At 37.1% G+C, this 14,712-nt stretch overlaps 1 protein-coding gene across 1 annotated transcript in view; it reads right to left on the bottom strand.

Annotated features, from left to right (window-relative positions):
• The window catches only part of SMARCA2 (SWI/SNF related, matrix associated, actin dependent regulator of chromatin, subfamily a, member 2), a 116,502-nt gene that overhangs the window by 67,104 nt on the left and 34,686 nt on the right, over positions 1-14,712 (bottom strand). Inside the window, exons 7-11 of the mRNA XM_036402793.2 lie at positions 10,339-10,465; positions 8,917-9,090; positions 8,524-8,697; positions 4,213-4,383; positions 600-653 (exon numbers count right to left, since the gene is read on the bottom strand). Coding sequence (XP_036258686.1) covers positions 600-653; positions 4,213-4,383; positions 8,524-8,697; positions 8,917-9,090; positions 10,339-10,465 — 700 coding nt within the window. The remainder of the gene's footprint in view (positions 1-599; positions 654-4,212; positions 4,384-8,523; positions 8,698-8,916; positions 9,091-10,338; positions 10,466-14,712) is intronic.

The following is a 14,712-nucleotide window of genomic DNA, read 5'->3' as shown; positions in this document are numbered from 1 at the left end:
TGAAGTGGAATAGAAAAATTGCATTAACAGAAGAGCTCTGAATGAGGCAGCATATGCTGGGCTACTGAATGAACAATATTATCTGAAGAATGACATAGAAAAATTACTAATTTCCATTTGCTTCTGAGGAAAGAATTTTCAGATGTCTTAATCCATCACAGCACTGTACTCAGTCCTGTGCTGCAAGATAATTACATGCAATGTCAACAATGTATTTTTTATAAAGATGAGAAGATTGACTATATTGTGTTCATGCGCTCAAACTAGAAAGTAAGTTGTCTATATGCAGACTGCAAGAAAAATATTTCTTGTAAGCACATTACAAAACTGAGAGGCAGACTTCATCACTCTCAGTGATAGAGTCAATATAGTTTTCATTTTAGTCTTTGATTTTAGGAATAGCGAAAGGCTAGCATACATGTTAACCTACATAATTATTATTTCTGTTTATAAAAAACAGCTCCTAGAACAGTTGTCATCATAACTCTTTTTGAAGTTATAGCCATGACACACAATCCAGAATAATCACTGGAAAGTTGCTTTCTTTAAAAACCAAAAAGTAACAAGAAGAAAAAAAAACACCTTGTAAAAATTCATACCTCTCCATCAGGACCAAGACCAGATGCCACTCCTTCTGCATTTTCCTCAGCTTTCTACAACAAATAAAGACGTCATAAATACTATGGTCAGATTAAAAGTACAGAAAGCATACTTTATATGATGTAAATATTTTGGATCATGAATATGTTTCACTTATTTCTGAACAGCCTGGGATTCAAGTTTTTGAAGGTGTGGATGGATATAGACAGAGATAGGCCCAGAGCAATAAACACACAAAAATAATTTACTAACATAAGGAGGGTACCTACTCACTTCAGTCAATGATATAAATTTGCATGGAAGAAGTGGCTGGCCTACTCAATTTCCAGCTCAGACCTAAAGCTCAGTTGCTTATAGGCTATTCTAAAGCAAATAAAATAGTGAATTATTTTCACATTATTTACTATTAATTTCCTCTAAACTGCTTTAATCTCCTAAAGATGTCAGCAGGCATCACAGATTGTACATTCATGCAAGGCACTTTTGTCTTGCGTATGTATTTCTGGTTTTTGGGTCTGACAACTAACTAGAAGGAGTATTTTTGGAGCTTTTGTGCTACGTTCCAATCATGTGTAGACCTTACTCAAATTAGAAACAAAAGGAACCCAGGAGTTCTTCACTGGAGAAAGGTATATTTTCTTCTCTCCAAACTGAGAAACGTGCAGTATCTTTTTCAAGGCTTATTCTTATTTACCTTACTTAAAATGTCAGCACAGTATGAGGAAAAAGAAAAAGACATATAGTTTGCTTCTGCATTCAAACTTTCTTAAGCAATTCTGAGCAAGAAAGGACATTTTACAGCTTCTCCTCATGTCACACTGCTGAGTTTGTAGCACTATAGCAAAATATTCTGGATACTAAAGTTAAGAGAATAGCCTAACAACAAAAAGTGATCTCTTAAATTGTGTTTTAGACATAAAAAACTTCTAAGTATTATTAAAGCATGTGATCAATACAGACCATCAAGTTATTCCTTTTTTTGTTTAAGAAGTATACTTGAGGAATAGCTGCACTTCTCAATATTGATATAATCCTTAATATCTGCTTCAGCCTTTTTCTTTGACACTAAATTCCATTATCTAAAGCATGTACTTGAAATGAACAAGCAGCAGCTGATGCTCAGTAGGAACAACAACAAGCTTCAAGGCTGCCTGCGTCAGCACTTCTGTGCAGCAGGTATGACTGCTGACAAAGAAAGGAACTGTTCCAGAAGTGAAGATTTTAAATAAGCACAAGGGCAGGATAAGTTACGAAAACACTTATTTACTCTTGGCTGAACACACTACATTGACTGAGAATACTTTTTCCCTGGATGTACCAGGGCTGGGATCCATTCTTTTACACTAGAGAATGCTGTCTAATACATAAAGATTGTTATAGCTTGGCTACAGGCAGTGGAAAAGAACCTAACAACTCAAATTACAGACAAGCAGCAAGCATCAGCGCTGTTCATTGTGCAAAAGTCATAACCTGCTGTGAGAACATTTATAACGTACAGTTAAAAATTTTGGAAATCAGAAGAACATATTACAAAGAAAATAAATGTAAATAATGACAGACATCTTGCACTTTTATTTTGGACCATGCAAACAGACCTTTAATGTTGACAACCTAACCCTTGAATTGGGGAAATCTCAGTATTAAAAAGCAGGAAGGCACGTTTTGTTAATTTTCTGCATAATGATAGGAAAAACTACTAACACTGAAGTGAAAAGCTGCTCTGCAAGTTGAACTAGCCTAGAAGATGAAAATCTCATATGGAATATTTTTTCTTTTGCATGACTACAGTATGAAGCTAAAGACAGAAAACACAAATAGAGGAATATGAAAGAAACAAACAAGCAAAATCTATCATGAAGATTACAGAAACTGTGTCCCAGAGAAAGAATGGACTAATCTCAAATTTTATTCTACTAAGAATATAAGGTTCACTCAGATATCTATAATGAGCCTGGCAAAGATTATTTCTTCATCATCTACTTCCTCACTGCCATTTCTAGGAGAAAATCCTAAGAAGTCTCTTTTTTTGTTTTGCTGTAAGTACAAAACATTAACTACAGGTATCAGTAAATTAAACTTTATTATGGATTACAAAACATAAAAGTTTAAGAATTGAAAGTGTATGACTTGCAAAAAAGACATAGTGCCCACTAAATGCAATGTGTTCCACAGTCATGGAATGACAAATTCATAGAATACTAGCTTAAAATAAAGGGTAATATTTGTGTGAACTCCTACTTCCTTCACATATGAGCAAAAGATTGCTGGAAAGAAGTTAATTACAAACAAAAAGATGCAGACGACCAAGACAGAGCAAACTTTTTTTTTTTTTGCTTATCTTCCCTTAGGTTTTAGGGTGGGATATATACAAACCCTGAATATTATTTACAGGACATATTTCCTTTCAACTTCAGGAACAGAAAATTATGCCTTGACTGACATGGCCAGAAAATAACACTGTCTCTTATACATACTTAGACTAAACTGACATAGAAAGAGAAACATATCACCTATGTGGACATACTTATTTACATTATTACAGTGATGCAGTTACTCTACTTGCTGTCTCAATAATGATTATCTTTACTGAGCATTTTGTACATTAATCAGGCATGTTCTCATTGGTAATGCAGGCCAAGAACCCCATCCACATTACATCTTTATTCTGTAGACAGGCTATTGTTCCTATGTTAAGACTATACTCTGAGGAACAGGCTTTTTTTGAGAGCAGGAAAAAACATGTACTGTTTTTTAGGTCATTAATGTCCAAGATCAGTATTTTTTCTAGGCTGGTTGTTTTTAGCATATTTCCAGTACCGTTAGCAAACCCACTCAACATGATGCTAGTATTTGTAGCAGTAATTAGTAGCAAACCACGCATGGAAATAGATTATAAAATTCCTCTTACATATTCTGCAAGAGACAAAAAGTACTCTGAGGTCGTAAAATAAAAAATAATTTCTTAATCACTGTTTCACACATAGAATTATTGTTTTGAAAACTGCACTGTTCAATTTCAACAACTTTCTCTTGCACTTCATATGAAGAAAAGTAAAGTGGGAAGTCTCAATTAAAGGTTAAAAATGTACAATGAACAATATTACTACAAAATATCCATTTACTATAATAAACCTAGCCAAGTTTATTAGCCATTTTCAATGATCCTAACAAAATGGACTTCACCAAGTATATAATATGGAGGTCTAAAATATGTGTCCTGGATGAGACAGCTACACAACTCAGACTCTTGCCATCTTCTTCCCAGAATGTATTTTTGATACATTGTATTTCTTTTGGGTACATTAATCCTAACTTATACATCTGTCCCAATTTTACCTGTACAAAGTTTATGAGCAAATTAGTGCCATGAGGAGATCAGCAGCTAAGAATTTTATAATCCTGCCTCTTATCATCTTCTTCTGAGTTAATAAAAGCATAGATATATATTTCAATAGAGAGATAGATGAGTTCCCTCAGCATTAAGAATTTGGTGGTGTAGATTATTTTAGACACCCTGATACATGTATGACAATTGGGCATCACCACATTTATCAACATTTAAATTGGATTTGAAGAAGAAATGGCTTAAAAATATCAGCTGTAACTACTTGCCTTCTTTCTTCTCCTTCGCTTCTTCTTCTCTTTGGCTGCCTGTGCCTGTTTATGCTCCCATACCAGGTTAGTCAAGTTAGCCACATACTCATCTGTTTGCTGCAACAAGTAGGCCAGGCGTCTGTCTTTCTTTTGATCAATCAGCTTACGGTACCCTTCTTCATCTTCGGCCTAGTGACAGAGAAGAGATGTCAGCCATGACAGAAATGATGGTGAATGCACACCATCCAGCTCCCATATCAACAATAAAGTGTTAACCTAGGTCATTATGATCTGTACAGAGGGGCAGCTACATGGGTAAAGAGCTCATTGGATGATCAGGCCCAGAGAGTCATATATTTGTATCAATGTCACAGCATCATAGGGGTTGGCAGGGACCTTAAAGATCTAGTTCAAATTCCCCTGCCATGGGCAGGGATACCTTCCACTAGACCGCACTGCTCAAAACCAGATCCAGCCTGGCCTTTAACACTTCTAGACATGGGGAATCCACAGCTTTTCAGAGCAATCTGTTCTAGTGTCTCACCACTCTCAGAATAAAGTATTTCTTCCTAATACCTACTCTAACCATACTTTAATAGAACCACAGAATCGTTATTAACACTGGAAGACCCCAAAGATATCAAGTCCAACCATCAACTTGACACTGCCAGGTCCCCCAGTAAACCATGTCATCAAGCACTACATCCACATGCTTTCTGAACTTCCCTAAGCAACTGTTTCAGCGCTTGACAACCCCTTCAGTGAAGTACTTCTTTCTATGTAAAATCCAGTCTAAACCTTCCCTGGTACAACTTGAGACTGTTTCTGCTTGTTACCTGGGAATATGAACCAATCCCCACCTTGCTACAACCCTCTTTCAGATGGCTGTACAGAGCAATGAGGGCCCCCTGAGCCTCCTTTTCTCCAGGCTGAACTCCAGGTCCCCCAGCTGCTCCTCATAGGACTTGTGCTCTAGATCCTTCCTCAGCTCCACTGCCCTTCTCCAGACGTGCTGCAGCACCTCAATATCCTTCTCTGAGTGGGGTCGCCAAACTCAGTAGAGGATTTGAGGTGTGGCCTCACCAGTGCTGAGTACAGGGGGTCAATCCCTGCTCTGGCCCTGCTGGCACAGGCCAGGATGCCATTGGCCTTCTTGGCCACCTGGGCACTGCTGGCTCATGTTCAGCTGCTGTCAACCAACACTCCCACATCCTTTTCTGCTCTGCAGCTTTCCAGACACTCTGCCCCAATCTGGGACTGTCGTGACTCAACAGGGGAGGGCACTTTGCCATATCACTGGCCTCGGCTTTTGATGTAGTCCATGATATGATTGGCTTTCTGGCCTGCAAGTGCAAATTGCTGGGTCCTGCTCACCTTGTCATCCCCCAATTCACCCAAAATCCCTCACTAGAAGGTGTCAGAGGTCATACTTTGTCTGAAGACACTATGAAGAGCCAAACCACAGGAGTCCCTGCATCATGTTGTGTTTAACACAACTATCAGTGACAGAGGAAGGGATGGAGGGCACTTCAGTCAAGTTTGCAGAGGACATGAAACCACAGGGTATCTGTCAATGTGCTCAAGGGTTGGGCTGCGCTTCAGAAGGACCTGAATAGGCAGGAAAGCTGTGCCATTTCTGACGTTAGAGGTTTCCAAGACAGGGCTGAAAAAAGCCTTGAGCAATCTGTTTTGAACTCAATGTTAACACTTCTGGAAGGTGGTTCAACTAGAGGCAGGACCAGAAAAATCTGCAGTAGTTATGACTGGCAGTGGAGGGAAAAAAAAAATCAATGCTACATTAGGCAGACTGAATGTCCTGAAACAGAGATAGTAAGTCTCCTACAGAGATGACTTTTCAAAGACATGAAGTACAGGCAGTTCACTAAGGGGAGGAACACAGGAGCTGGACATAAGATTGCATTTAGTCCTTTTTCCAGTATGAATATAGACCCTTTTCTTCTGGATGTCATGTGAACTCTTCTCTTTTTGTTTATGTACTGCTGTTCTACTCTGGTTTTATTTAATCTCTGAGATAGAGTTCACTATCAGAAACAGGATTCACCAGATAAACCCTATCTGAGTCATCCTGGCAACTTCTGCGTCCTTGTCACACTGTGTAAGTGTGTTGGACATACAACAAATATTATTTGCATATGTTGTGACAATATAATGCAAAATGTCAGAAAAATATAAAAAAGCAGCAGAGGTGCCAGAGGTGCCTGTCTCAATTTTGGCTGAAACAACAAATTAAAATACAGCACTCTGGGAGATCTCCTGCTTTTCTAGAGACACCAGAATGGCATACAGTGAGTAAGAATAGCTATAATATTCAAACTGAGCTTGCAAAACTGCTTGCAAAATTCCATTGCTATGTTCAACCCATCAAAATTACAGTGCTCAAACCCCAAGTTTTCAGGAAAAATAAATTATCATTATGATTGTTGTTGCTGTTTTTATTGCTTCTAATGTTGCTGAATACACAGTCTGTGTAACCTAGCCAAGGTACTTCTTTTATATATTTAAGCTTGTCTTGACAACATCTTTTAAAATCACACCCATTTTTACATGATACATATAGTACTGCTAATGAGCTGTGACACAATCACAATTTCTAATCATAGTAAATGAAGAGAAATTTGTGGAATTAATTCAGCATTCCTGAAAAGATATGCAAAAACTTTTAGACAGAGCACATTTTCATAGACCACGACAAGCATCTGAAAGGAGATGATGTTTTAAAAAAACCCACTAGTACACATCTGTGAATTCCAAATTCACTACAACTGGAGTAGAACTAAATAGGCAAAGTAACCCCATTAACAAAACACATAGATTGGTTTTGCAGAAGGATTTAATTGAGCAGTAGGTGCAAAACCCTAAACTGAGAATGCCTATGAAATTTTTTATGTATAGTAAGAGCTTAACCAGTCTTGGTGAGGTTTTAGGAGAAAGCACTGCTCATCTGGAAGCACTGGTATCCTGTTCAATTTCTGGACATTCAAATCTACTTTGTTTTTTTCAGCAGTGCACATCTTCATTACTTATCACACTGCATGTTCAATTTTACATAAGCTGAACCTCACAATACACAGAAGTATTTCCCAAATGTAAATATTGTTTTATTTAAAAATCAGCCATTTTTTTGCTAATAATTAACATTTTTACATGCTAGGTTAGACAAACTGATGATGATGACCTCCATTTATAAAAAAAGCTCTTTAATACTGATTACCATGTAATTTTAAGAAATGCTCTAGGGCCTACACATCTGTTATTCTCTTATGCAAGTTTTAATTTACAAAGCTTTCTTTTCTAAGTTTCTATCATTGTTATATTTATTTTTTTCTGCATTTCATTTTGTGATTTTTAAAATGAAACTGTTCAACCCATTTTCATGGTGGGAATAGATGCTGGACAGGAACTAGCATTTATATCTGCACCTCTATTAGATACTAACTGTCTTTGGCCAGCAAGTTACAAAGTAAACTTGTCAATTTCCTTTCATTCTGTGTTGGTGAAACATTAATAAAATGTTAAGACAGAGCTAACCAATGTCTTGAAGAATGTTTTCTAGCCCAAGTCACTGACATACTTGTATATATGCACTGATCTTTCTATGCTTTGAATTCCAGAATTATTTTAATTCCTGAAATCTCAGCAGTCCTCCAACTGGTTCCACAGCATTCTGAAGAGACGTGATTATACATAAACCCATTTTACTCTGTTCTTAGAATAATACAACTGATACTGTGAGGGTATAGGGAAGGAAAAACCATGAAATGGTGTGGAGTATGATTTGAAGCATTAAATGGGTAGAATTGACTGGTATTCATTCTCAAAACACATGTGTTACTATTATTGGTTATATGTGGAATCAACTGTATGTAAAAATTGTGGAGTAATGCATGAACAAATTAATCATCTGGAATCTTCCAAACTATAAACCTAGAAATAAACTGAAGTCCATTATTTGTAAAATGGACCAATAGCCCTGCAATCATACAGAAGTGTTAATATGTGAACTTAGTAAGATTAAGTTGCTGTTATTCAGAAGTGGCTGTGCTAAGTTTTCATGCTAGTAAAAAACACCAAGATATTTCTATACAAAAACCTTAAAAAAGAAGGAGCCATAGCTTAAATTCAATAGTATCACACTACTGTTAATAGAAACGTACGTAACAAAATGTAGTTTGGATTTATACCTTTTTCATTACTGAGTACCTCACAAAGAAAAGGCATGGAAGTGGCTGAGATAATATATAAGCATTTTAAAGGGATACAGTACATAACTTTAACTAAAATAACCATCATCCTTCCTCTACTTCTTACCATTAGTCTCCTCATTCTTTCTTTCTCAATTCTCTCAGTTTCTTTTTTCTGCTCACGTTCAGTGTTGGCATGCCAAGTTGCCACAGCTTTAGAAAGCTTCTGAATTTTCCCAGCGACTGACCGGTGGTACTCTTTAAAATCTTTAGCATGCTGCAATATGCTATTCAGGTATTCCTAGAAAGAGAATCAAGTTAGTGCAGGCACTGTGACCTAGCAAGGATTTGAAATCAAGAATGTAGGAGTTCTGATGCCACAGTCTTCCAATTACTTATCACAGCACTTGGAGTTTTTTAAAAAACTCCAAAGGTAAATAAAATATGTAAAAGAGAACATCTGCACAGCAAAGCAAAATGCATTTCTGTCATGGGGCAAACACCTAGTAAGTTAAAATACCTGGTGCTTCTGCCTACGCTTTCTCTCCTGTTCTATCTTCTGTTGTTTTTCAAGCTTTTCTGTCATACGAGCCTCTCTTAAAGTCTGCCGCTTGCTTCGTTTGTAGGCTTTGGAGTTCAGCGCTGTCTCCAATGTTGTATCACGACGCATACAGGCTACTACCTCTTGTCTTAACTACCAGTGGAGGGAAGGGAGAAAAGACAAACACTCAAAAAAATATAATAGTTCTTAATAAAACAACTTTAAACACTGTTCTGGCAGAGTAAAAAAGTAAACAATTCAAAATATATTGCAGTCTCTTCTTCCATTTTCATTATAGTTCTGAAAAGATACAGCATTGATACAGTTGTAACAGCTACATCTGTCACCCTAAACAAAAAACTTTAACCTTCAGAATGGTCAAAAGCATTAATTACTTTTAATTATTATTTCTTCCCTCCTTACAAGATGCTGGTAAGAACTGCCCTGCCACAGTAAAAGGGGCCAGCCAAGATGTTACACATCAAAATAAAATGCAAATGAACCACATACATAACTCATTTTCTAGTGCTGGACCTGAACATAACTGACAATTTGTTTCACTGCCAGCTGTACAGAAGACAGGTGGGAGAGGTAAACGTTAAGAGCTTGGAACAGTATTGCCATAGTCCCAGCAGTACAGCAGGGAGAGCCTGCTGCTTTTCATCTGACCTCTGACAAAACTTCATTATAAATGAGTGCCAAGGATAGAAAGGAAGGAAGACTTGGACACCATGGCACAACTCCTGCCAAGGCTTTTGTCAGGAAGTATTTTGGTTGACCTGCCAAATCACATTTGTTCTTCCAAACTAGCTGTAAAAGCCAATGGCAAGAGGCCTGTAGAAGTTCAGCAGTTTGATTCCTTTCCTGAAACTGATTTGCTGATACAGGCACTCAACATTCAACTTATATTTTATGTATGATCCTGTTATGTTTCATTTTCAAAGTCTGTAGCACAGTGGAAGTACCAAAAACAAATCACAGAGAAATAGCACACAAAACACCAACACACAACTTTTATTAAAACAAGGGGACTTGTGGAAATACTATGTTCAGAAAGAGGAATTTGTTGAGAAGGTCTGTGATGAAAATCAGCTTGCAGTCTATCCAGAACTTATTTTGTCTTTGTACCAATGTCATGTTTATTTCAAAAGACACAGTTCTATGGTCACATTCTACACTGGAAGATAAAGCAAGGAACAAAAGTAGCCCCTGCACATTTTTATTACCAAAACAAAATAAAATCTAACATTTCTGTGACTTGCCTGTTGGTTAGGTCAGCTCTCATGCACGATCTGCTTACACTTTGCAATAACCCAAAATCTCTTTCCAGTTTACTCTTCACTGCATGAACAGGTTTGCCTGTAACTGCTATAAAAATTTTCCTCAAGTAAATGGCATTACCTGGCGTTGGAAATTCAGTAACCGAAGTGCCTTCAACTCTACTGTAGCTTTGGTCCGCAGATCAGGGGGCAGAGAACCAGGCAAGTTCTCCAGTTCCTGGATTCTGTGAGCAATTCGAGCTTGAAGTCTACAAAACCAGAAAACTGGGTAAGACACCACAAGAAATCTGTAAGGCATTACTAAAATTAGATAGTAAAAATAGTCAGTTTAACTCAGGCATTTACTTGTATTTTTCTGGGCTTTTTTTTGAGCTAACAGGCTTTTCCAGAGATGACACTGGGTATCTTTTTCCACTTTGAAAATAAATTGTCAAGTCATCAAAATGTCCCTTGGCTTTTCTTTTCAACTAGAACTAGATATGTGAAAATAAACTTGGGAATTCTATTTTGCACATACTATTCAGGATTCTGCTTTCAAGCTTCTTTGATGGGTATTATTTTTATGCAGTGTAGTCAGTGATGACATAGACCACACTTGCCTTATTAACTGGAATTCTATTTCATTATTTTATTGACAAAGTAAGTTTGTTTATAAAGTATTTACAGCTATATAGCTGCTACTGCAAATCGAATTCTACTTCACTCTTCCTTTAGAAGAGTGTATTTTGTATTCATTTGCAAATTCAAGAGAGAGAGAGAGAGAGAGGGACTAATAGACAGAACTTTATTTTTTTCTGCCTTTAATATTACCAGAAGAATTCTGAAGTTCCTGGAACAACAAACAGAATGTGATGCTGCATTACTGCAGAAGACTATATTGGTATCTTTAAGAGAGTAAAAAACTGAAGCAGAATTAGGTAAGTAATGTTTGTCATACAGGCTGAAAAGCAAATCAAGAAGAGTTATTTCTAAACTAGAAAAAGTTTCATTCCAGTTTATATACCACACTAAAAAAAGCTCACATTTTGCACAACTGGGCACTCCAGTTAGTAAGAAGATATTTTAGTTCATCTAAGGATGTAAAATTTTCAGAATTAAGTGGTTTCTTGGAGAGATGTACTAGCCAGTGTACATTCCTACAAAAAAGCAGCTAAGCTGTTCCAAATCATATGCTCTACCAGTCGCTTACCCACACATGGATGCAATCCTGCATCACAACAATTATTTTTAATTCTCCTTCCCTTCCCAAATAGCTGCAGTGTGTCTCCTGAAACTATCACCTACAAAACAGTTATAGCCAAACCCCAGTTTCCTTGACTTTATTGAAACTTTAAGGGAGCAGTAACAACCTTTCCAAACCTTTCTTTTGAGCTGTGAACTTATTAAAGCAGCTGAATATTAAACATATTTTCAATTTCTTTTTACATTCTTGCTAGCAATGAATGTTCCTTCTTTTTCTATACATGCAGATGAGTTAATCTAGGTTCTCCCTGGCATACCTTATGGTTTTAGATAACTAACTGTAAGAGTCACTTACAAACAAACATGAAGTGAAGTGCTGACTTCTTAGTTCTGTCAGAATTGTTTTTTTTTCTTTCAATTCAGATATAAAACATACAAAAATGCCTGCTGTTGTAAAAGTTTACACTATAGAAGTCCAAGCAATTGCCAAAGGTGGGTTGGCCTCTGCATTTCTATCAACAAAATTTGTAACTAAAATCCAAATATACATGTTTCTTGAGATATGTCTAAAACATAACCAAAGCTCACAGAGTGTGCTCATTATGCACCAACATCACATTATGCAGTCCCCTCCCATATAATACCCATTTCACTGCAAACAATTTTTTTTTTCAACTTGAGCTTATAAAAAAAGCAGATCAGAAGAGAATGCACATGAAATTTTATCCTTAAATTACACAGCAGATTAGTATATCCAGGATAACTTTTCCTTCAACTATTTTCCTTCATATGTTGAAAAGCACTGAGCTACAAACAATGATAATTGAAGGCTTTGGTGGGTGATTGCCCTTCCTTTAACAACCCTGTCAGAGGGAAGGAATAAAAACAAAAGCATCAATATTTCTAAGTCAGTAGAGATATTACCTCAGAAAACTCTTATTGTAACTCAGATCAGTTCTCTATTTTAAAAAAAGTCCAGAAAAATAGAAGTTGAAGTAGTAAAAGAAAATCTACAGTACCTATATGGAAGAATAAAGAAAATGACAACCAGATGAGTTATGTATGAACCAAAAAAAAAAAAAAAGCTTTGAAATTTAATTTCATACTTTCCCAGAAGTAATATTTATACGTAATGTCTATGGTACTAACAGAGTAATTATAATAACGCTTTCTTCAGTAGTCAGCGGGAGTTTATAAAGAATTCCAAGTCAAGTGAATGGAAGAACTATCTCTCATCACTGCTACCTTCTAGTCTTTAAAGGATGTGACCACGGTTTGTTGTACTGCTGTTATTTTCATGGAACAATGCCAACAGCTGTCAAGTAAAGAGAATCCAAAGAAAGAAGTTTCCTAGATCCTTTTACAATCATTTGAAGTATATAATCTCACCGTTTAAAGGAGATGTAATAAATTAATCTTTGCAGTTCAGCAATCTACCTCCAAGCAGAAAGTGGCCACTGAATGTACGCAGAGATCTCTTTGCAAAGTAAGTGATGCACACCCATTCCTCATTAACTCAGGTTAGCAGCAGAGGTTATGGTTGTACAATCAAACCTGTCTGGCATGGATGCCAGGCAGTAAAGAAGATGCCTAAGAAAATACTTTGCAGATAACAGAAAGAAACCACGTACAATCTGCAGGACATTTCCAAGTGTCCAAGTGCATAATTTTTTAATGTGCAATGAGAATGAGAGTTGAAAAAGCCTTTCAACATAATAAAACAACTTTAAATTTTAGGCATTATTACCTTTAAGACAGCTATTCAGTGAGATTAAAAAGCAGCACTTTATTTTGAAGAAAGCATTAAGGAAAGTTTTATAAAAACATGTATTGGATTTGCATGGCTAGGTACTGCTAGCAGGAGGGCTACAGCACTGGCTTCTGTGAGAAGCTGTCAGAAGTTTTCCTATGTCCAGTAGAGCCAACATCAGCCAGATCCAGGACAGACCCCTCCACTGGTGAAGGCTGAGCCAATCAAAAATGGTGGCAATGCTTCTGTGATAGCAGACTTCAGAAGGGGGCGGGGGGGGGGAAGTTACTGGGCAGATTAATTGTGGCTAAAGAAGAGCAGTGTGAGAACCTGTGAGAGAAACGGCTCTGCAGACACAAAGATCAGTGGAGAAGGACGGGCCACAGGCAGCAGAGCTGAGATTCCCCCACAGCTCATGGTGCAGGTAATGGTGAGGCAGCTGTGCCCCTGCAGCCCATGGGGGACCACAGAGATACAGAGATTCACCTGGAATTCAAACGGTTTTCAAGATATAATGCTCCTTTATTAAAAGGTTTTAGTGTGAGATCTCAAGAGCCAACTGTTTCATAAAGCTTTCACTAACCTCAGTGTTTTCAGGATAAGGATGTTTATTTTGGCTTTTTTCTGCTCCATTTTTATTAAGAAATTGTGAAGACATATTTCTGAATTAAACTTGCCTATATTAAAGCTAAATCCAGCACCATTCAAACCACAGAAGCTGTGAAACTGTCTTTTTCAAAACTTTTGTCTGATGTTACTTACACAGTTTTAAGTAATGAAAAGATTTCCAGGAGCTCTACATATTCTGGAACTCAAAGCAAAATTAAACACCAGTAATGTTCAACATTAAAAAGGTTTGGATCTCATTTCTCTGTTCTAGGATAAAAATCCCATAAAATATAAAATCCTTCTGCTGGAGAATCCCTATCAAACTTTTATCGCACTATGTCAAGAACAGTGTATTTAGAACCTAACATGCTGGATCTGTAACTGGTTCTCTACAAGTAAAAGTATCAGCTTTATTTTTTGTTACTCATTACTTTCCTCTGTTTATGAACACTAAGACATAACAGCTTGGCACAAACAGTGCAGTAGAGCAGGGCTGAAAACAGGAAGAGTAACAATGTGAGGTTAATTGATGCAGAAAACATTGCATCATACTGGCCGTATGAGTCTTGGTTGAAGTTAGTGCTACAATTCTTCTGACAGAGTAGCTGAAACCGTAAAATGGTGTGTTCTACAAGCTTCTGAAAAAGATGCTGGAAAATACTGATTGTATGCTCACGCTGAAAGAGATACAGCCTACGGTGTATACATAAGACTGGCAGAATCACGACAAGAATGCACTGATAGAATTAGTTAAGCAATACCTGACACAAAAAGTAACTGCTTTTCTGTAATCAAGATCTGAATTCTGGGCATGGCATCACACCCAAAAGCGCTTCATGGCGCTTTACCTTCATAAAGCAAAAGTTGTTAAACCAGTCTTCTGTGAGATCACCATCCCTTTTGGCTACCTTCCTCTACAAACTCAAAGTAACAATGCAAGATGCATCATTAAAC

This window comes from Molothrus ater, chromosome Z (assembly GCF_012460135.2).
Source record: "Molothrus ater isolate BHLD 08-10-18 breed brown headed cowbird chromosome Z, BPBGC_Mater_1.1, whole genome shotgun sequence".
Taxonomy (NCBI): domain Eukaryota; kingdom Metazoa; phylum Chordata; class Aves; order Passeriformes; family Icteridae; genus Molothrus; species Molothrus ater.
The sequence above is the reverse complement of the archived record's forward strand: the minus strand, read 5'-3'. Positions and strand labels throughout refer to the sequence as shown.